Source organism: Molothrus aeneus, chromosome 22 (genome assembly GCF_037042795.1).
Source record: "Molothrus aeneus isolate 106 chromosome 22, BPBGC_Maene_1.0, whole genome shotgun sequence".
Classification (NCBI taxonomy): Eukaryota; Metazoa; Chordata; class Aves; order Passeriformes; family Icteridae; genus Molothrus; species Molothrus aeneus.
This window is the reverse complement of record NC_089667.1, coordinates 1,850,047-1,873,471: the sequence shown is the minus strand read 5'-3', so window position 1 is coordinate 1,873,471 and position 23,425 is coordinate 1,850,047. Positions and strand designations below refer to the sequence as shown.

At 53.3% G+C, this 23,425-nt stretch overlaps 1 protein-coding gene across 3 annotated transcripts in view; it reads right to left on the bottom strand.

The window, feature by feature from the left end:
- Window positions 1–23,425, bottom strand: part of KIRREL3 (kirre like nephrin family adhesion molecule 3) — a 401,566-nt gene that overhangs the window by 2,449 nt on the left and 375,692 nt on the right. For 2 of the 3 annotated variants that reach the window (XM_066564579.1, XM_066564581.1), the window contains 6 exons: window positions 23,009–23,135; window positions 16,990–17,090; window positions 16,711–16,909; window positions 14,774–14,809; window positions 11,888–11,995; window positions 6,347–6,456 (listed from right to left, as the gene is read on the bottom strand). In XM_066564579.1, coding sequence (XP_066420676.1) covers window positions 6,347–6,456; window positions 11,888–11,995; window positions 14,774–14,809; window positions 16,711–16,909; window positions 16,990–17,090; window positions 23,009–23,135 — 681 coding nt within the window. The remainder of the gene's footprint in view (window positions 1–6,346; window positions 6,457–11,887; window positions 11,996–14,773; window positions 14,810–16,710; window positions 16,910–16,989; window positions 17,091–23,008; window positions 23,136–23,425) is intronic. The other variant, XM_066564580.1, reaches the window with a different exon arrangement.

Genomic DNA, 23,425 nt, shown 5'->3' with positions numbered 1-23,425 from the left:
AGGAAGCAGGATAATTATCAACCAATTCCTCAGTTGCCTTTTTTTAGCTTCTCCCGTATTCGCCCGACGCCTCCAGCCCGGCTTCTCTGGGATCACAGCCCCACAGCAGCCCCAAAATCCCCTTTTATTGCCCAAATTCTCTCCTCTTTAAGATGGTAAGTGGCTGTGGAAATTCACCCCGCGGCACTTGCTGTTCATCTCCCGAAAGCCTTTGATGTGGCTGTTAAAGGCAATAAATTAAAGTACCTGAGTTTTCCTAGGGAAAAGAAAGCCTGTATCAGCCATTGATTTACCAGGATAAATACAAGTGTCGCCGAGGATTAAACGAGTGCAGCTAAAATGGGACGTGGAGGTTTTTTTTTTTTGCTCTGCCAACCCCGGCGACCCCCTCGATTCTCTAAAGCATCTCTGCAAAGGCAGACTGGGGCTGTTAACCCTATCGGAAGGGTTTAACAGGTCCCAGCTCGGAATGAAAAGCAAAAACCACTTCTTCTTGGATTTGGTTTGGTGGTTTTTTGTGGTTTTTTGTGGTTTTTTTTTTTTTTTTTTGTGTGTGTGTGTGTTGGCGTGGTTGACGCAGGGCCAGAGATGGAGAGGGCAGATCCAGAGATGGAGAGGGCAGAAGGGAGGTGGGAACCAAAGGAACAATGCCACTGTGACCAAACCTCCCTGGAATTAATGATGTCAGGTTTGATGGGGTGTTTGAAGCCATTTTATTTAAGCCATTTATTTTATTTAAGCCATTGAAGTGATGGTGGGAATGATCCAGGTACTGGGATGCTCCCTGCGCTCCGTGGGGACCCTGCTTGTCCCCTGTCCTCTCTGAATTCGGCTGCACCCCGTGGATTTGGGGACCGCAGGGAGTCTCCACGTGAGGTCCACAAAGCGCCACCACATCACCGAACCTTCAACTCCCCCATTACAGCCGGTCATTAACGTCAACTTTATTAATACCGTTAATTAGTGGGCGGTGGGATCCTCGTTAGTGTGATTTCCTCTTTGTCATCACTGAGTCAACACCGGGAAAGGACCGACCTTAACTCATGTTCACTCCATCACCAATATTAATGGGGATTATGAAGGGGGAGAGGAAAATAGATGGAAAAAGAGATGTCTGAGAGTCCTGGCATGGGATGCCCCAGTGGAATTCCTGGTATTTTTTCCAGTGCCATCCTTTCTCCAGCCAGGTGACAGCACCAATATGCTCAAGTTCACTCCATCACCAATATTAACGTGGATTATGGAGGGGGAGAGGGAAATAGATGGAAAAAGAGACCAGAGATGTCTGAGAGCCCTTGCATGGGATAGCCCAGTGTCATTCCTGGACGTTTTTCCAGAGCCGTCCTTTCTCCAGCCAGGTGACAGCACCAAAATGCTCCGGGCCTGATGGCTGGGGGTACACCCGGCTGTGAGTGCCACCATTCCCCCTGCCAGGACCTCATCCTGCCTGGCACTGCCAGGGGCCAGCAGCTCTCCCCTGCCCAGAACAGCGGGCACTGCAAAGCCCTGCCCGTGTCCAAACCCTGCTCCTGGGTCAGCAGGGATGTGACAAACTGCACCCCTGAGTGTCACTGCCTCAGTTTCCCCCGCTGCAGAAGGCAGGGACCCCCTCCAGGTCCTGAGGCATCCCCTCTGTACCCCAAAGTACAGAGATAAACAAATTCATGGAAGATTTCAAACTGCAATTTTCAAGCCTGAAGATCTCCTTTTGGCAGTGCTCATGGAGGGAAGCATAAAGAGAGGCTCAGAGCAGGACAGTCTGACAGAATGTAGCATGTTTTAGCAAATACACACCCAGCAAGGCAAAATGTAGCTGACAATAACTGCACTCGGGGAAAAACTGAGCCCTTGCATGAACAGATGAAATAATTGTGAGTGCAGTTTCCCTGGATCAGTGCTCACAGCAACAGAGAGCTCCAGGCTGGCAGTGAATGGTAACATTTTGTGTTTGCAGCCTGTGGGATTAATTTTCAGAGGAGATCTCCTGACCTTCAGATGGGCATGCCATTTGACCCAAGAAGTCTCCTAAAACCCAGTGTTAACTTTTATTCAAGATGCTCTCCACTCCAGCTCATGGCTGGGGATTTTGGATCCTTCAAAGGATTCCTGTAATCAGGGAGTGACAGGGGCACTGTTCCTTCGTGACCTTAGGTCCCCACTGACTGTGAAAGACAACTTTAACTGGCTCCCCCCGCCCCGGGGCAGAGCAAAGCGCCTCCCCGGGCTCCCCCAGCGCCGGGAGCAGCGGGCAATGCCGAACCCCCGCTCTGCTGGTGCGGAGCTCTCCCGCGTTTCACGCCACCAAACGAAGCCTCTGAGATGGAGAATCCGACAGGATATTAAATTCTTGGCTTTCATTAGTGGACACAATATGTTTTTTAAAATGCTGCTTCAGGTTCCTCCAGAGCCGGCGGGCTGCAAGTGCCTCCCCCCGCCTCGCTCCAGGTTTAATGACAATATTTCCGGCTGGGTGGGTAATTGGATGCCACCCGGCTGCCACTTGTGCGGGCCAGACGTTACCAGGGTGAGGGATGTTGATGGCGATTCTCGAGCAGCGAGTTCCTCTGCTCCCAGGGAGGGAACAAACCCATGAATAAAGAACCCCTCTGGGAATTCCCAGCTCCATGAAGCTTTATCACTTCAAACACCGGCTCTGGCGTCGGTCGCCCAGTGATGTTGGTGGCCACCACAGGAGAAGCTGCCCGCCTTGTCCCACCTCTCCCCACAATCCTGCTTTGGGATGGGCTGGTGCCGCTGGAGGGGCCGGCTGTGAGGGAGGGATGCTCCCCGAGCCCCCCGGCCGAGGCTGGATGTTGTGGAGACGCAGTTCTGCCCAGTTCAGACCCGCTCTGACAGCTCAGGGCTGCCCGTGCTTCCCGGGGTGGGCACATGGAACACGTCCCGGCCCGCGGGCACGGGGGAAGGCAGAGAAAGGGGCAGAAAAAGGGGCAGAGAAAGGGGCAGAGAAAGGGGCAGAGGAAGGGGCAGAGAAAGGGATGCCGCGTCCACTGGGCTGCAGGTAGGAAGGAAAATCACCCAGAATGGAAATTCTGCTTCTTTGATTTTTCCTCTTCCACCTGTCTGGAAAAGGTGTCTGGTGCTGATACCTGTGAAGGCTGTGAACGAACTGAGAACGGCCCTTGGAGCGGAGGGTTAAAGGAGACAGGAAAAGACAAACCTATCACTGGATTGATTATTTTGACTGTCCCACTCCAAATATGAACCACAGGTGATGCCTGAATCTGCCTGGCCGCAGTGGGGCATGAATGATCCAGAAGTGAGGAATGATCCAGGGCAGGAGATCTCTGTGATTCCCTTGCCTCCCTGTCACTTTGGGATCGTCTCTCTCTGCTCATGGCAGTGGGGATGGCTCCTTTGGGATTATCGGCCCCATTTCACAGGTGGGGAGGCACGGGGTCCCATCAGCCAGGGATAAACCCAGCCGTGCTGAGGGAGGGGGGAGGCAGTGCCACGCCGGGGCTGACCATACTCATCATCTTCCTCCTCACAGCTGCCGTGCCCGTGCAATGCGTCCCACAGCAGGGAGAACGCGGCTGTTGCGGTTTATTTTCCCCAGGATCGAACCCTTTACCGGGCTCCTTTGCCTGCAGCCACTGGAGCTGGCAGCCTTTTCCCTGCCCGTAGGCACCGCCTGGCAGAACAGCTCTCGGAGCAGGGGGTGGAACGCCGCTGAGGCAATGTGAACATAGGCAAATCAGCCAGCGTGACGCGTATCTTAAGGTGTTAATGAGTTTATAGATGCATGAATAATTACTCGTGAAAAGCACGGTGAGCTGCCGAGGTCACAGATGGCTGGAGAATGACAAGACAGCGTTTGTGGGGACGGAGAGTCCCGCTGGCACCTGCGGCAGAGTGGGACACGGGGGACCGAGCACAAAGGCACAACCACGGCGCTGAGGAGCCTGAAATTCAGCAGGAGCAGCTCCGGCTGTGCTGGAGTCAGGGGCTGGGATGGGGTTGGGATGGAGAGCAGCGAGGAGCTGTTTGCCAGCGTGGCTGCTCCTCGTTAACATCCCCGTTAATGATCCCGAGCCCGAGTGCGGCACTGACGCTCACAGATATTGAACTGCAGGGTGCGATGGACACCGTGAGGGCGAGATCATCCCACGGGATGGAGATCTCACAGGACGCTCGCAGAAGGCAAATGGGGAAGCAGAGGGAATAATGCTGGCACTGGGAGGGGGGAGAGCTGGAAAATCCCGGGGCGAGGGGAGGGAGGTGCTGGGCACTGCCCGCCTCCTCCTGCTAAAGAGGTCTCATTGCTGCCCATCAGCAAGGAGGAGTTTTTAACTTGATCCTTCATTTCATTGACAAAGTTGGGACATTTTATCAGGAACTGTTTGGCATCCAAGGCTGGGTGTCTGATGGCTGGAGGAGGATGCCCACACCAGCTGTTGGACACAGCAAGGATGGGGATGAGGGACAGAGGCAGGGGGGTCTCCTCAGACTCTGTGGAGAGAAGGAATTGGGGAGTATTTCCTAGGAACGTGCTTGCTGAGGGTAGATGAGGGTGGGGAGGCTCTGATCCAGGCAGGGGAAGGGGCTTTGATGCCTTCTCCCTGCAGGTAGGATGTCCCAGCTGTCCCAAACCCTGCCAGCACCAGGGTCAGAGATCATGGACCGTCTCTTCCAGCTCCTGAACGGCACTGATCCAATGATGTCATTTCCAACTGCTCTATTTTCAGGAAAAATGCGTGGATTTGGCCAGGAAAGGGAAGAATTGCCCTCCTCCAGTCCAGCCAGACTGGGAGTCTCTGCTGTGTCACATCTGAAAGTGCTCAGCTTTAAGTGTGAACCCTGTTTGCACTTACACAGTTCCACTATGCCGTGACCAAACCACCTCTCACCAGCCTGGCTGATTAACCAGAGGAGCTCCACAACCTCTCCCTGTAAGGCATTTTTTCCCAGCTCTCAAACAAATATTGTCATTTTTTCTGCACCATTTCCACCCTGCCAGAATCCTCATTGCAACGTGCCCAGCACAGCTCTGCTCCCAGCCTCACCAAGGCCCAAGCTGATGTGAAATCACCCCCTGGCTCCTGCAAATAACCTAAGAAAGTGCCCAGGATGGCTTCCAAGATGCTGTGCTTGAGCTCCCACCACCATCCTCTTCCTTGTTCACTCAGAGTGGGAAATGTTCCATTCTGCTGAGGCTTTGTGTGTGTTTCCAGTTATGGTCTGGAGTGGGATTTGGGTTGATCCCAGATGCCCCTGTGGGAGCCAGACCTGGGCTTGGAAGTGCTGATCCCACAGATGATGTACAGGGTCCCATGGGGAGAAAACTTCTCATTTCCCTTCATCCCAGCAGATTGTTCCAAACCCAACCCCAGCCTCCTCTGTCCTTCTAGCCTTGCAAATCCCACCATGGACTTGCAGATTTCTCAGGGCAAAGCCCTGCTGGGAACGAAGGGTTGTGCACAGGAACCCCAGTGGTGCTGGGATAAGTTGCCAGATCTCCACCTCCTTCTGCCTCATTGTTTGGAGGCTCCCTGGCTGTCCAAATACTCTGGCAATCCTGACAATTGCAGCGAGCAATTCCACCCACTCTACGATGATCAGCTTTGCCTTCCCACCAAGCATTCATGGAACAGCTTTTGCAGGCAGGACATACAAGTGCTGCCCAAAAATTGAGATTTAGAGGAGGAAAAAAACCACCCAGCAGCCTAGAAAGCAGCCACTGGCTTCTTCAATCCCTTCCCCCTTTCCCATCTGCTCTTTTATCTCTTTTTTTTTTTTTTTTTCAGGATTCTTTGCCATTTTTCAGCTTCTATTTGTCACCAGCAAGTGAAAGCCAAGGCAGACTGGGGCTGAGCCACAGAGAACAGTGACCACAGCGCACAGAGTGGTGAGGATGCTCAAGCTGCGTTTCCCGGCTCTCAGCCATCCACCTCTTGCCCTGCCCGTGTCCGTCGGTCCCCTCGGGTGAAGGCGGTGGCCTCGGGAGGGTGACAGCTCCCCGGTGTTACAGACCCAGGGGCAGCCGGCCTCACACCCGGCCCCGTGCTTGCCCTGGGCACTGCCCCGCTGGGTGATAAGCTCGTTATCACCCCGTGCTCGCCCTGCCCTCTGCAGCTTTCCAGGTGCGAGGTGGCAAATTTGCTTCGCAATTAGCCCGGCAATAAACCCTTAGCAGCTCTCCCTCCTCGTTAGCCAAGTTTCACTCGAGGAGTTTTTATGGCAAGAGAACGTGGATCTCGAGAACAGCATTTTTGGAAGAGCATCTTTGCCTCGAGTGGTTATTAGGGGGCTGAACGACACGTGTCTGGGTTTGTTACCATCAAACCTTGCCCGGAGCAATCGCCTGGGGAGGGAAGGAATTCCTTACCATCAGCTGCTTGATGGTCGGGTGCTCCTCCGCCTCCCTGCCCGAGGCCGGTTCCTTGTGCACGATCTCCACGCGGATATCGTTCTTGGCAGACACCACACCCTTGAGATCTGCCAAAAGAGGGAGAGGGACAAGGGGCTGAGTCCGAGCTTCGGCAGGGACATCACAGAGGAATCCCCGCAGCACCTGAGAAAATAAACCCGGCTCAGCGAGCCCACTGGAGAGCTGGAGGAGCAATATTTGTGTTGCCAGAAGGTATGGACAGCTCAGATTATTCCTACAGGAATTCCTTTTGGAGCTCACGGTTGTGAAAAATGCATGTATTTTATGATTGGCTTTTCGCAAATATTAAAATGAATATTATATGTGTTGTGTTAGAAAGTAATGCTGTATTAATTCTCTTAAGTAGTGTGTTCAATATAGTTTTAGGTTATTAAAAATGTTAAAATAGAAACGATGCTATGTAGGATACTTTTTTAAAGAAAGGACTCACACTGAGATAGCAGCCACAGGACACCTGAATCTTTCAGAGAAAGAGAATTTATTGCCCCATTATCAGAAGAAACGAACTTCTTCCCACCTCGAAGGCGCTGTCAGGATTCAGAGGAAGAAGCTGACACTGCCCAGACAGAATCCTGTGTTTGAATGGAATTCATGCATCATGGATGAGGTGTATGAATATGCAACAGGCTGTTGCTTTTAAGGGTTAATCCTTTGTTAACGTGGGGCCTTTTTTGGGCTCGTGCTGCCCAGAAAAAGGTACCCGGACATCTGGAACTCTTGGTCTCTATTGTCTCATATTGTCCTAATTCAAATTATCCAAATTATTATTACTTTAATTGTATTACTACTTTTATAACCATTTCATTACTATTAAACTTTTAAAATTTTAAAACCAAGTGATTGGCGTTTTTCACACGGTGCTGTTACCAGGGGCTGGGCTGTAGCAGAACTGCTCCCACAGGCAGTGAAGTCATTGTCCAGCCTGCTGATCCATAGGAAATACTGCTCCTGAGGGATGGACCAGCTCTGCCCAGGCTCTGGGAACCCCTGAGAAAAGCCTCCCCCAGTCCGGGGTGCAGACAACACATGGAAAAGGCCAAGCCATGAGCACAGATGTAGCCAGGGACAGCTTTATCATCTCCAAGCAGCCTGGAAATGACAATGAGAGAAGACAGCAACATTCCTGGAGAAACTCCCTGCCTTCCCTGAAGGTGTCAGGCGTGCTTTGAACAAGTCATTCCAGCAGGAGGAAAGCGCGGAGCAGCGGGAGCAGAGCGGCGGCACAAAGCCGAGATGAGAAGCAGAGATGGAGGCAAATCTGAGCAGCGAGACCTCGACAGCTTTGAAGCTGTCCCCCAGCCACGGGCCTGGCTCTCACCTCCCGGGATGGCTGTGCCAGCCCTCCCAGACCCAAAAACTGCCTTGAACCACCGGTTTGTCAGATCTACCTCCAGCTGACGGATCCAGCAGCGCCCTGCCAAGCCAGGATTGTGGGGATCAGTCCAGAAAAGGCTGGACTCCCCGGGAGTTTTATCTCTAAACCAAACTGAATGATGCAACTGACACCAGCTCGAAGCTCTGTCCTTGAATTCATCTCTCCCAGCATCCCCTGTCCTCCACACCTCGCCAAGTCTCAGGGCACAAGGCAAAGCCTTGCACTGGGAACTTACTACAGCTTCTTTTTTTAATGTTGTCCAGCTGGGACCACGTTCCTGGTGCTGGAGCCTCTGTCTTTAATCACAAGGAGATGCTAATCAGTATCTTGCAGCTCCTCTCCCAGGAGTGTTCCCCCTCAAATAACTCTGGGCCGTTAAGTCACTGAAGATATAACAACAGTAACAACAGATGCACAGTAAATTTTTTTTCTTTTCCAGAGCCTCCAGGCTCAGTGTGTCTGCACCTGGTCCTTTTTTTTTTTTTTTTTTTTTCTGCATTTTCCCAAAACATGGTCAGGAATTGCCTCCTCCATTGCTGTTAGTTGTGGTCAGTGGCTGGGGCAGGAGATTCCTTTCCTTCTCCAGAGTTACTCTGGGTCGCTGTGTCCCCCTGACACAACAGTGCCTGCAGCCTGCACCGGGTTGTTGTTATAAATGATGGCACAATGCTCCAGTATTTGTCTTGGGAGAGGAATCTGCAGTCATCCTGGCAGGAAATGAGTCCTTCTCCTGCTGTCCAAGTGCTCTGTCAATCCCATCATTCCTGAGCTGATCTGTGTAATAACTCTGCACATTGCACATCACTAACAGTGATGAAATTCCTTTCCTCACCTTTCAGCCTGGTGTTCCCACCCTCCTGCCACCAGAGACAGTGGCCACAGCATTCAGCTGCCATCAGCACCTCAAAACTGGGGTGAAAGCCCATCCACCTGGCACATCCAAGTCCTTCCCTGCAGGGTTCTGCACCTTGATTGTCACTGGGCTCTGGGGCAGCTGCTGGTGCTCCCAGTTCTCCCAAACCCAAGGAGAGATTGTTTTGGCAGCTTCCAGTGGCTTTTGGAGCCAGGTAAAGGGGAACTGGGTGGCCTCAGTGCCACCAGCACCCCATGCATGGAACTCAGGCTGGGGAATCCCACCTGCACTCTGGATTTGCTGCTGTCCCCAGCTGGGTCTGGTTCTCCCCTTCCCACAAGGTTTTGGGGAGGGAAGAGAGATCAGGGCAGGGATCTTCACTGATCTCTTGGCTGATCTTGTGGTGGTGTTCACAGGGGTCCCAGGAAGAGAGAAGAGATGAGGATCTTGACTCCATGTTTCAGAAGGCTTGATTTATTATTTTATGATATATATATATTATATTAAAACTATAGTGAAAGAATAGAAGAAAGGATTTCATCAGAAGGCTAGCAAGCAAGAAGAATGGAATGATAACAAAATCCTGTGACTGACCAAGACAGTCTGAAACAGCCAGACTGTGATTGGCCATTAATTAGAAACAACCACATAAGACCAATCCCAGATGCACCTGTTGCATTCCACAGCAGCAGATGACCATTGTTTACATTTTGTTCCTGAGGCCTCTCAGCTTCTCAGGAGAAAAATCCTAGCAAAGGGATTTTTCGGAAAATATCATAGCTACATGATCTCTTACTTATTCTGATCCCAAGTGAAGTGGCAAAGAAGCCTTGTCGGGAGCACAGGGACCCTGCCCTGGCCTGGGGAGGCTGCTGACCTCTCCCCAGGGAACCACACTGCCAGGGGAGCAGCAGAGCAGGGAACACTCCCAGACCCAGCAGCCTGTGGTGTATTGGAGACCCAAAACCCTTTTCTGAACAGGATAGCATCAGAAACACAGCAGAGAAAAGGGACTTCAAACCCTGCCACCATGTCCCCAGTGCCTTCTTTCCAGAACCTATCCTCCCAGCCCTGGTGAGGAAAATTCCTCTTTTTCCTGATTTATCAATGGGATAAATAACACAAGGCATTTGGCTGGGATAGCCTTGTCCCCTCTTGGCTTTCCCCTTGAAGAGCAGCCCATCCTTGCATGCCTCCAGCTTGTGAGGGTCTAAATCCTAGCGTTTCCACCACGTCTGGGATCTGTTGTCATGGCATTCCTGTGAAATTGTGTGGCCTGTAAAGAGCCCTGCACCATCTGGTTCCATCAAACGAGAGGGAAATAATGAACCACACGCTCTCTGTTTCTCTGAAGGATGTGGCATGGGGAAAAAACTGCCCATGGACATGGGAACACAGCTTGGCCCTGCTTCCTTCAGGTGCTTGCATTGTCTCTTGCTGCCAAATGACATCACACTGGCCTGGTCTTGGGTGCTGTCCATCAGCAATCCTTCCCCAAAAAGCAAGATAAATGGCTTCCCCTACTTAATTCATTAATTCTTGCTAATAGAGGCTGTGGGAGTTCAAAAAAAATGGGATAAAACAGGGAGAGGCATCATTATCACACGGAAAATTAAACACATTTCTGCAGTGGGGGGTCGTGTGTCCTTACTGAATCCAGGAGCAGCCTGGTGTCTTTGATGGCTTTGTAAACCATCAAGGGGGGAAAAATAAAAGAACAACAACTGGGTTTTCTGGCACCCACGTGAGGAGTTTGGCATCCCGGAATCCGCACCACGCGTCTGGCGCGCCGGGAGCAGCGCCAAGGATCTCCTCCTCTCCCCAGAGGCTTGGAATGCTCCAGACAATCACACTCTTCTCCCTCCTGCTTTGGTGCCTTTTCACGGAGCCAACAATCCTCCTTTAATTTCCCAGTGTCTTTTTAATGAGGCCAGACAATGCTGCACTGCTTCCCTCTCCTCCTCCTGTACCTGCTTCTCTAATGTCACTTTAACTTGTATTCCCACTGCAGCCAGACTCCAGAATGCACAAGTCCCATGAAAAACCCCTCTGCTGGCTGTCATTCCTGCCAGGAATATTCATATCAGGAAAATTGGAATTAAAACAGAAGCAGAACTGTGGAGGGTTTTTAAGCACTGATGTGGCACAGTGAGGATGCTTCTCCTTCTTGTACCTCAGGATTCCTCCAAGGGAGAGATTAAGAGGTCCCCTGCACACCTCCTGAGCTGCTAACAGGGATCAGCAGTTACCCTGGCATGTCTTCCATAAACCCTTCCCTTTTCCCACAGGGCTGCTGTTTGCAGCAAACACTTGGTAGACCAACAGGAGAAGCAGCTTGTGCAGAGAAGTAAATTCAGTAAATTGTGTCAGTAAATTCAGGCTCTGATTTCTCCCTGCTCCGCTCAATTCACCCTCTCCCCAGAGTTCTCCCTCCAGCCCTTCCAAAGGGGTGCAGCGAGTTGGGGGTGACTGTTCCATTGTGATTTCAGGGTTTACCTCAGAACCCTGGGTCCCTCCCCTGCAGATTCCCTGCCAGGTGTGTCAGTCACCTCTCCTTTCCCCTCCCTGACCCCTCCCAGCACTGTCTGTCAGTCCTGGCATTCCAGAAGGGCATCAGTGATTGGCAGATCCAACGGATGCCCTCTGTCCCTGGGGGCATTGGGCCATCCAGGTGTCCTTTGTCCCTTTGTCCCTCCCCTCCTGTCCCTGCTTGGTGCCTCCCTGCCCCTTCCCTGCCCCTCTCCCCGGGGTTCAAAGGAGCAGCAGCCACGGGCTCAGGGAGTTCTGTGGGAGCTGGTGCTGCATTCAGAGGCCTGAGGGCCAGAATAAAGCTCTGGATCCAAACCCTCCATCAGAACCGACTCCTTTCCTTCACCATTGCCTTAAAGCTTCTCCACAGAGGGAAACCTGAGGAGCAGCCCCTGTTATGGGGGGAAGCTCCATCCCAGCACCACCAGAGCTCCTGCAGGCCTGGACTTGTCTGCAGTGCCCAGCTGCAGCACCCAGCCAGGAAAGAGTGTCTGAGGGGTGAAACACCACACACCCAGCAGCCAAAAGTGTCTGTGGGGTGAAACACCACAGACCCAGCAGCCAAAAGTGTCTGTGGGGTGAAACACCACACACCCAGCCAGGCAAAAGTGTCTGTGGGGTGAAACACCACAGTGCCGCTGTTTGGTTCAGCAGCAGGGCCAGACAAGCCAAGGCACATTCCATACACAATATTGGTGATATTCCAGTAGGTGACACTTACTCCTCTGGGAGCGGGCGCAGCAGAAGGCGACGATGGTGGCCATCAGCACCAGGAACGCCACGCCGGCCCCCACGGCCACCCCGATGATCACTGCCATGGGCACCGACTCTGCAAGAGCAAGGAGAGCAAGCGTGAAGCGGGCTGAAGGTCACAGAGGAGCCTTTTCCCCCAGGGACCCACCCCTGGCTACTGGTAAGAGGCTCAGTGATGAGCCCAGGGAGGGTTTTGGGGCCTCCTTCCCTGCTCCCCCATCCCTGCGTGGTGATGTGGGCACGGGCTGCCCGTGGGATGCTGCAGTTTGTACAACCCTGCTCGTTCTGTGCCTCAGTTTACCCTGGGAGGAGAGGAGGGGGGAGCCAGAGGAGCGGATTAGCAGCTGCTTTGTTAATGCCCTGCAGGTTAATGCATGAGCTTCTCTAAAGGATGAAGTGCAAAAGAAGATTGTGTGTTAGTATTATAAAGAAAGAGAAATGACATCTGAGCAGGCTGATGGATGACTTAACCCAAGTCATCATTCACAGCCCCTCCCTATTTTATATCCCAATTTCCTGCCTTCTCCTGTGGCTTATCAACTGTCATCCTTCCAAAATTCCTGAGGGTGCTACAAAGACTGGGACAGGAGGGATGGCCCATGCTGGGGTTGAGCACTGTGGGGTGGGATGTGTGGGCAGGGTCTGGGGGAGGCAGAGCACCCTCACATCCTTCTGCCTACAAGAACTCTGTCACCAAATTCCTGGTGGGGATTTTGGGCTGTGGCTCAGCCAGCAAAGCTGATTTATCTACGCAGGCCCTGACAGCAGCTTGTGAGGCGTGGGGAGGGTGGAATGGGAAATCACATTTATGGTGAGGGGGTCAGATTTGGAGCCCCAAAGCCTTTTTATCCCCCTGCTCTCTCTCTCCAGTTCCTCCAGGCACAGCTCTGACTTTGCAGTGAGTGTTGGGTTGGATTAAGGAGGGGCAGCAATGGGCAGCACTCACACTGTAGGACACCACAGCTGTGGGTACCACAAATTGCCTTCCTTGGCTAGGATGATAAAGCTGCATCCCAAAGACCCTCTCCCCTAAAGCTGCAGGTATCTCTAGGTCCCCATTCCTCTCTTTCTAAACACTCTGTAGGATCTTGTGAACCAAAAGAGGGATAACCCTGTCTGGGATGGCCAGATAAGGTGGGTGAGTGTGTCCTCACAACTTTCCTGGACAGCTCCTTGGAAGGTGTTTCCTTCTTGGAGGCCTTGCCTGGGAAATGGGTGGGATGAATTTATGGAAAAATGTATGCAGAGAGGTGGTTCTCCTCAGAGTCTGTGCAGATGGGGACATGGATGCTGCTGGACCCTGGGGACACAGGGGTGACCCAGCTGAGAAGCAAAGCCCAGGAGTTGTCACTTGACCGGGTGATACAGGAACAATTTCCCATTGCCCACAGGTGTGGGGCTGGGGGTGGGCACGAATTTCATCCTGGACCTGAGAGCACAGATCCCACCTGTGCCTTCCATCCTTCCCAAGGGGGACACTCCCCTACTGGTGGGACTGGGGGCAGTTCTCATTCCACCAGCATCCCCTGTGTGGTCAGCAAAGGGTATCTTCCTTGTTTGTTATCCCTATCCCAAGTGGGACAGGAGGGTTCTAAAGCCACTTCAAGGTACCCTTAAGCCATGGCTGTGGAGCTCCTGGGTCCTGAGCCCTAATTTGGGAACTGCAGGTGATAAACATGTGGTGCTGATTGAGTTTAGGCTCTGCTCACACTTGATCAAAACAGAACTGATGTTTCTCACTTTGTTGCTTGCTCATGGATTTCCTGCTAGGGCTGCTGGTCCCTTGATGTGTCACATGTCACTCAAGCTGGGCCACTGGTGACACGACTCAAGTGGCCCTGAACCAATCCATCACCAAACCTCTGGGAGTGCCCAGCTGGTGAAAATCCCTTCAGTCCTCTGCTGGAGCTCAGGGAACAGGGGCTGCAGCTGGGTCCAGCTGCCCCAAGAAGCTCACCCTAAAATCAGCATCCTCCAGCCCAGCAGCTGGGCCATGGCACAAAGAAACCAGGAATTTCTGAGGCCGCCTGCTAGGCAGTGCTCCTGCCAACAGTGGCAGCTCCTCATGGGATTTTTTTGGCCTTCCAAGGGGAATATGGAGCAAGGGGCTGGAGAGGCAGGAGCCTGGCTGGCTCTCAGCTCTGGGGAATGGGATCTGCAGGGCAGAGCTCAGAGAGAAGCAGGTGGTGATGGGGATGAAGATGATGAAGAACCATGCAGGGAATGGGGTGGGAAAAATCTCCAGGGCTCTCCTGGGCTGGGATAAAGGAAACTGCAAAGAGGCAGTGACAGAATGGGGGGGATGCTAAACTCCTGTAGGGCTGGGTGAGCTGAGGGAGGGGCAGATTGCTGGCTCCCCCAGGAATCCTGCTCTGGGGCACAGGAAGAGGAACCACAAGGGCAGCACCTCCTGCAGATCTGCCCCAAGATCCATCCAAACCTGCTCTGGTGCCAATGGATGCTGGCCATCACTCTCCCACTATGCTGAACCAAGCTGATGTCTGCAAATGACCCTGGAAACATGTACTTTTCCCTCCATTTTTGTCCCAAAGTCACACTCTGTGGGACTTCTGCAACATTTTAAACATGGCTGAGAAACAGCATCCCCCTTCCAGTGACTGGGGAACTGGGGCAAAGAAACTGCTGGTTTCCAGAGTGGGTCAGTGGCACAGGGGGACTGGACCACTCCAGCTCCCCAGTCCTGCCCCAGTCACTGCCCTGCAGCTTCCCTGCACCCCTGCCTGCCCTGCCTGCCCTGGGGAAAGCTGCCGGGCCAGGAGGAGGACGCTGGGCCCTCAGGTGTGGTGGTGGCTGGGGACAATTCACGTTCACCGTCAGCTCATGATTTCCATACCTGCTTGAATACCAGCTCCTGATTTCATTTCCGTACCTGTTTGAAAATAAAGCAAGTGTCCACAGCCTTGCACAGCCCACGCGCCCACCGCAGCCTTCCTGAGCGCTCAGCCCTTTGCTCTGCTCTGCTCTGCCTGCTCGGGGGCTGGCCCTGTGAAGGGGACCCTGCAGTGTCCCCTGTGCCACCCTGCAGTGTCCCCTGTGCCACCCTGCAGTGTCTCCTGGCCTGGGCAGGGCTGTCCCCTGTGCCACCCTGGCTCGGGCAGGGCTGTCCCCTGTGCCACCCTGCGGTGTCCCCTGGCCGGGGCAGCGCTGTCCCCTGTGCCACCCTGATCTGGGCAGGGCTGTCCTCTGTGCCACCCTGCAGTGTCCCCTGTGCCACCCTGCAGTGTCTCCTAGCCTGGGCAGGGCTGTCCCCTGTGCCACCCTGATCTGGGCAGGGCTGTCCCCTGTGCCACCCTGCGGTGTCCCCTGTGCCACCCTGGCCAGGGCAGGGCTGTCCCCTGTGCCACCCTGCGGTGTCCCCTGTGCCACCCTGGCCGGGGCAGGGCTGTCCCCTGTGTCACCCTGCGGTGTCCCCTGTGCCACCCTGGCCGGGGCAGGGCTGTCCCCTGTGTCACCCTGCGGTGTCCCCTGTGCCACCCTGGCCCGGGCAGGACTGTCCCCTGTGCCACCCTGCGGTATCCTCTTGTCCAGGCAGGGCTGTCCCCTGTGCCACCCTGATCTGGGCAGGGCTGTCCCCTGTGTCACCCTGCAGTGTCCCCTGTGCCACCCTGCAGTGTGTCCTGGCCTGGGCAGGGCTGTCCCCTGCGCCACCCTGCGGTGTCCTCTTGTCCAGGCAGGGCTGTCCCCTGTGCCACCCTGATCTGGGCAGGGCTGTCCCCTGTGCCACCCTGGCCGGGGCAGGGCTGTCTCCTGTGTCACCCTGCGGTGTCCCCTGTGCCACCCTGGCCGGGGCAGGGCTGTCCCCTGTGTCACCCTGCGGTGTCCCCTGTGCCACCCTGGCCGGGGCAGGGCTGTCTCCTGTGCCACCCTGGCTGGGGCAGGGCTGTCCCCCCTGGTGGCCCTGCAGGGACGCTGGGTGTGAGCTCGGCTGTCCAGCCCCCTCTGCTGGGACCCAGGCTCGCCGCCGAGCGCTGCCTCTGACTGGCAGACGACCTGGAAAAACCACTGGCTCTGTTTGCATTGGAAGAAGCCCAAGGCTAATTTTAAGGGGTTCATTTAGCTCTGATTTAATCTGGACGCCAGCCTTGCCTATAAATCACGGCTTAATGAGAACAATCCACCTGCCTGCCCTGGCATTTAATAAAATAGAGGAGAACTGGAGTTCCTCCAGGAGCTAAGCATTCCTCACACAGGCCATCTCCCTCCCCTGCTGTGGAGAGCCCCTGCTGTGGAATTTCCCTGGCCATCCCCTGGGAATTGCTGGGTGTGTGAGCCCAGCCCTGTGGGACATGCTGGCGTTGTGGCTGGTGGCCAGGATGGAGAGTTGCCACCAGTCCAAACGCCTTCCTCTGCTCACCCCATCACCGTGGAGCAGGGGGGTCTGCTGGGAGCAGCCACTCCTCTTTCTCCAAGGCTGTAAATGATCCTCCAGCCTGGGCAGTGACATCACCTTGTACTGTGGGACAGGGAGTAAGGGGTGCAGGATCAGCCCGTGCCCTCCAGCTTTAGCAGGACAGGTAAAATCAGCAATACCTTACCAAGCAGAGACTTTACAGGGTTTGCCCCTGCTCCTGCCCCTTTACCAAGATCACGTGCCTTAAGGATGCAATCCTGCAGCTAGCACAGCTGGAGCCTTGTCACCATCCTTCCTAATTTCCTCTGGCATCCCAAGAGCTCTCTGAGCACCTCCTCACAGCATGTCCCCACTCTCAGAGCCCAGCCAGGTGCTAATTCCCAGTGCCCCCAGCCCCAGCAGCCCCCAGCAGTGCCCACCTTGCTCCTTAAGCCGGATGATCTCTGTGTCGGAGCCAAAGCTGTTCCAGGCCGTGCAGTTGTAGATGGTTTGGAAATCAGCACGGACGATGTTGCTGATGGTCAGCGTGGAGATCACCCCCTCATCTGTGCTCACCGTCTCCACCGTGTAGCGCCCCGAGGTCCCAGATTCCAGAACGTTCTCCTTCCAGGACCAAGCCTGCCAAGAGAGACAGGGGTGAGCCTGGGGCAGCTCCCCGAGGTGCTGCAGGCACCCCCTGTGCCCAGGGTGATACTCACGATCCGGTCTGGCGGTGGAGTGCTGCGGATGAAGCACTTGATCTGCCCCTTCTGGCCGTGCAGGGCGTGCTGGGTCTGCGTGCTGGAGATTATGGGGGGCCCTGTGGAGACAGGAAAGGCTGCTGGCACCCCGTGGGACTGCTGGGGATGGGGAGTGTTAGGGGAGCCCCAAATGGATATTGGAGTCCATGTCTGAAGGGCAGGGATGGAGAAACAGCCCCATCTCCTCCTGTGATGGAGAACATTGAGTGGAGGCTTTGGGCTCTGCTGGGTTTTTGCAAAACCCCCACCACCCCCATCTCTGTACACCCATCCCTGGTGTAAAGGGTCCTTCTCCCATCTCCTTGGGGAGCCTGGCCTCTGAGAAGGGCAGTTTGCTGCAGGAGCAAAGCAGGATCCCATCCCACCTGCTGTTCCTCTTCTGTGCCCTCCCAGATTCATTAGCAACCATTAAACTAATTGCCCTCCAGGGCATTAAGGAAGATGTGGTGGAGAAGTTTCTGCTGGAAAACTTTAACACCCATCAGCTGGGCTCTCCTGTGCCATGTGGGTCATGAAAGGAGCCAAGGAGACAGGGTGGGAAAGGCTCTTCCTGAGCCAAACACCAGCTTGGGATGGGAAATGTCCTTGTCCTGCCTTGGTGAGCATCCTGTGCTTGGGAGAAAAGGGATGGGAGAGGAGAGCATGTGGTGTGTCCCTCACTCTTCTAACAACCCTGATGGCCCCAGGGGAGCAGCACAAGAGCTGGGATCCTAATTGCTGTTTATTAACCTCCTTAATTAAAGCAAATTTGCATTTCCATGAGTGGCTTGCTGCTGGCAGAAAAGACAACAGCAACAACTGGGCTGCAGGGCAAGGGAGAGAGGGGTGGCAGGGGATGTCAGAACTCCCCCTGCTCCAGCTCTGGAACTTTGGGTGTTCACTTGGGGTTGCCACGCCTGGTTTGGAGTATGTCACTGGGTTTATCAGTAATACAGCCTTGTGGATTTTTTCCCATTTTCCCCACCTCCCTGCCCTGCACCTGATGTGCTCCTTCAAAAAACAGTCTTAGGGATTTGGAGTAAAGTGGAAAGAAAGATTTGCCTGGGTATTCCTGCCTGATTCTCATCCAAATCACCCATGTATAAATTTCATAAATGCACAAAAATGTACCAAAATGCTAAATCCTTCACTCTTGGGCATTTGTACATACAGCTGCCTTTTGGAACTGTCCCAGTAACCCCTTCCTGCACCAAACTTGCACACTCCCCACACACTCCCCACTGAGGCACAGCCCTGTCCCTGCTTCCTTCCACTGCTCCAAGGGGAGACGGATGGAAAACAAGCTCATTGAAGCACAATTCACTGACCAGTGACCACGGTTCTGGCAGCTCAGGAAATTACTACTGGAAGGGAGCCGCCATCAACATCAGGAATAGCAGGAGCTGGGCGTGAAGGTCAGGACTTGTTTTGCTGTAATGGACACAGCAGTACGGCTGTGGAAGCTTCTGCCCTTTTTGATCGAAGAAGGAAAAAAAAAAAAAGACACTTTGTTGTGTTTTTCTCTCTAAATGCTCAAGATGTTGTTCTAGGCACGATCCCAAGGTGTGAGTTCTTGTTTATCCATCGCTGAAAGCTCAGCTTTCCCAAGGGTCTCAGTGGAGGTGACTCCTTGCTTTGCCTGAGGAGCCTGCTGAGGCCATCGATGCTCCTGCCCACCTGATGATTCCAAAGCCAGCAGAGGCAAGAGCAGTGATGGGATCTGCAGGCCAGACCTAAACAGTAATAAAAAGAACTGTCTCCTTTCCATTTTGATGGTTGTACGTTACTTATAAATTCTGGAAGTGCTCCAAGACTGGGTGACGCTAGAGAAAAATGGCTTAATAATCATTAAAAGGATCATTTTCCCCAAGGCGAGTGGATTTTAAATGGCACAAATGCCAATGGCTTTGGCTTTTATTATTGCTTCAGGAGTTCAGAGTCGAAGGCTTATCATCGTGATAATAGTGGATGACTAAAGACTATTTGTGAGATGAACATGCCCAGAAATAATAGCACGAAGTTGCAGCCTCTTCGCATTCAGGGCTGGTGTTTGATTCTCCACCAGGCTCTGGCTCCTTATGAAAGATGCCAATCTCCAGCTTGGCATTCAGCACCGAGTGTGAGACAGCCCACAGGCAGGGAAAAGGCTCTAAGCAATGTTGCTATGGATATAAATGATGGAGCTATTGGTGGAGGTTATTTTTAGCACCTCGGTGCCAATTTATTTGTGCGGTCCTGGCGGCTCACACAAAAGAGAAGTCTGAGGTGGAAGCCTTCAGGAATGAAAGGATAGGATGGCCTTGGCTCCTCCAGTCTGCTCGAGTCCATCTGAACTTTTCTCCCAAGCACTCAAAATGATTTGGCAGGAGAGTTTTGTTTAACTCCTTGCTTACTGCAGAAGTCCTGGGCTGGCTGGTTCTGCCTGGTGTTGATTACAAAGGAACACCACAGAATTATTTGGGTTGGGAAAGACTTTTAAACCCATCTCATTCCTGATCCCCTACCATGGGCAGAGACATCTCCCACCAGAGGAGGTTGTTCCAACCTGCCCTTGAGCACTTCCTGACACCCCGATGTGCTCCTGACCAAGCGGGGTGGCAGGTCAGCCCCTGCCCTGCTCCCAGCTCTCACACATGCCCAACTTCCTTGTTGGGGTGAATCCCAGGCAAATGATATCCTGAATTAGTCACCTGGAGCTGTTCAGCCATTCCAACAAACTTCTCTTGCAGAACAAGGTGGGCAGGGGTGGTGGTCCCTGCTCAGCAGCCCCTGCCAAGCCTGGATGGTGCAGTGACAGATGGGACTGCTGCTGATCTGCCTGTGAAGGTGACCTTGGGGTGCTTCTGCTGGGGTGGGAGCTGTGACCAGGCTGGGTGCAGTCAAGAGCATCGAGAGGCTTTGGCTGTAAATCCAGCTGCTGCTGATTTATGATGGCACCAAGTTCCTCCTTTCACTCAAGCCTCTGATGCTCTGGCTCTGCCAAATGCTGCTGCTTTGCATAATCCTCCTTCCCACTCACCAGACTCTGAATCCTATCTGCTTCCTTGCAGGCTGGTGGCCTTGGCTCTGGCATGGGGTTGGGCTGCTTGGCAACCACAGCCCTGTCTGAGGGAGCTGGGTGGGAAGGGCACAGGATGCTCTCCCACCCCACCATCACCATGCCATGATTTTGGATAATTTTGGGAGTGGATGGGCTGGTAGGACCACAGGCTCAGAGTGGGTTGGGTGATCCCTCAGTTGGGATCTCTGTGCTCGGTGAGATGGATCAGCCCCCTAAAATCCAGGTGCCCTGACCAGGGGCAGTGCAGCCAGCCCAGAACACAACTTCTCAATGCCTGATTTTTCTGTGACAGAGGGAGGCATCTGGTAATAACAGACAATTGTATCACCCTCTGGATTTAAAATCACTTCAAAATATGAAGGCATTCAGCTTCCCCCTTGAATTACATCAGAGCAGGCTTCCATCAGAATTCATTAGCTGGATTAAACACACTGTGCCGTGCTCTGGAGCTGGAATGCTGCTCCCACTGCAGGACAGGCTGCCTCTTGTTCTTGGTGGATGTGGGATGTGGGGATGCTGCTCAGGGGCTCGGTTCTCCTCACTTGGAGGGCCAGGAGATCATCCTGACCCGGAGGTGTGGGATTCTCCCTTGGTCCAACACCTGCAGTGACAACCTTGTCACCTTTGGGGTGCACCTGGCAGCATTTCCCATGGGATGGGGTGTGCAGGCAGTCAGTTCCTGGCAGATGCTCAAGGCTGAGCAGTGAACTCCATGCATGGATTTCATTTGCTGCCCATCAGTTTCCCCAGGCATAAGCTGGGGGAAAAAAACCAAAAATTGCTGGAGAGAAACTTTTCCAGTCAGTGCTGCATGCTCCAAATGCCCCGAGCTGTGGGGAGCTTTGCTCTGCTCTGCTCTCTGCCCTGTCCCTGGAGGTGTCAGGGAAGGAGCATGTTCTTCGTGCTGATTTGTTGCTTTGTTTTCCGTGAGCTCATTTAATTGTAATTAAAACCCAGCAGCTGCTGGGGAAGGAGACTGAAGGCGCGAGGAGCTGAGTCCAAGTCAGGGAGTGGTTGGTTTTCAGTGGCTGGTTTTCAGTGGCTGGTTTTCAGTGGCTGGTTTTCAGTCCCTGCATTGCCCTCAGCTTCCTTTTCTAGGAATTATAGAAACCTGGAATAGTTTGGGTGGGAAGTGACCTTTAAAGGTCATCCAGTCCAACCCCTTGCCATGACAGGGACATCCTCAGGTAGATCAGGTTGCTCAGAGCTCTGTCCTTGAATGTTTCCAGGGAACTGGGGCATCCACCGTGTGCATTATCTATGTTTGAAATCAATGCTTGCCTGAGCTGCCTCCTGCTTATGCTCTCCTCTTGCAACAGTGAGTGGGGAGTGAAACCTGCCAGTTTGTCATGCAGGTGAGAGACAATGCAAAATTCATCCTCTGCTTACACCATGTGCAGCCTGCCTGGCTCTTTCCCTGCTGTATTTATGCTGAAATTTGTTACCAGCTGCTGTGAGGTCCTGGCCAGGGCCTCATTAAACTCCAGAGATGTGGCTGTGAGTCCAGAGCACATCCTGACACGGTGCTGGATGAGCCCCAAGCAGCCATGGAGATATCCTGACAGGAATCCTGACAGGAATCCTGGCAGGCAGAATGTTCACAAGTATCCTCACAGGAATCTCACAGGTGATCTCATGTGGGATGGAGAGTGTGATTAGGCTGCTGGTCTTGGATCCAGACTCAATTCCCATCTCTCCAGGAGTACAATAGAGACAACAGCACTCTCCGACCTCGCGAGGGTTTTGCAAGATTAATCTATTAAAGATTTAAAGCTGCCAGCTCCCAACTACTCAATAAATCCCTGTTGATAATAGGGAACTGTGTGGGGCTGAGCAAATGTTGATTTTCTTTTTGATTTAACTTGTGCATTTCCAGGCAAAATAATGCAAAATCCACTTTACTCCAATTGCCTGTATCTGTGATTCAACTGGGGGTGGGATTTGCTCCAAAAGGAAGTATCTGAGGGGATAATTTGGGAACAGGAGCTGTCAGAGCAACAGGATCAAGGCAGGAAGGGAATGGGGGTAGGGAATGAATGGTGGTAGGGAAGCAGGAGAGAATGGTGGAAGGGAAGAAGGAAGGAATGAATGGCAGGAGGGAAGGAATGGCAGAAGGGAAGCAGGAGGGAATGAATCACAAATGGGAAGCAGGAGGGAATGGCAGAAGGAGAGCAGGAGGGAAGGAATGGGAGGAGGGGAGCAGGAAGGAAGGAACGGCAGGAGGGGAGCAGGAGGGAATGTCAGAAGGGAGCAGGAAGGAAGGAATGGTGGAAGGGAAGAAGGAAGGAATGAATCACAAATGGGAAGCAGGAAGGAATGGCAGAAGGGGAGCAGGAGGGAAGGAATGGCAGAAGGGAAGAAGGAATGAATGAATGAATGAATGAATGAATGAATGAATGAATGAATGAATGAATGAATGAATGAATGGCAGAAGAGGAGCAGGAAGGAGCGGCAGAAGGGAAGCAGGAGTGAATGGCAGAAGGGAAGCAGGAGGGAAGGAATGGTGGAAGGGAAGAAGGAATGAATGAATGGCAGGAGGGAAGGAATGGTAGAAGGGAAGCAGGAAGAAATTGCAGAAGGGAAGCAGGAAGGAATGGCAGAATGGGAGCAGGAGAGAGGGAATGTCAGAAGGGAGCAGGAATGAATGTCAGAAGGGAGCAGGAGGGAAGGAACGTCAGAGGGAAGCAGGAGGGAAGGAATGTCAGAAGGGAGCAGGAAGGAAGGAATGTCAGAGGGAAGCAGGAGGGAAGGAATGTCAGAGGGAAGCAGGAGGGAAGGAATGTCAGAGGGAAGCAGGAAGGAATGAATGTCAGAAAGGAGCAGGAGGGAAGGAATGTCAGAGGGAAGCAGGAGGGAAGGAATGTCAGAGGGAAGCAGGAAGGATGAATGTCAGAGGGAAGCAGGAAGGAAGGAATGTCAGAGGGAAGCAGGAGGTACCGTTGACGGTGAGCGTCACCTCCCGCTCCCCCGCGCCCACGCGCGGCACCACGGCTCTGCACACGTATTTCCCGGCGTCTTCCTGGCGCACTGACTTCAGGATCAGCTTGTTCTCATTGCTCAGGACCTGAAAGAGAGGAGGGGGCTTTCAGGTGGGCCATGAGAAGTTACAGACAAAACAAATTACCTGAGTCACCAGCTCCTGAGCATCCTTGGCAAAGCCAAGTGGATGAGCCCAAAGTCTGGCATCGCATGGAAATATCACTTGCTGCTGTTGCCCAAAGAATAAAGAAACACCACAGGTGTTTTGGGGTAGAATTAGAAATCCTGTTCCTATTCATTTGAATTTTTACAAACTCCAGTTTTGTAAGAAGTTCAAGATGCAAGAGAAAAATTTTGGTGGTTGCAGTGGCACAG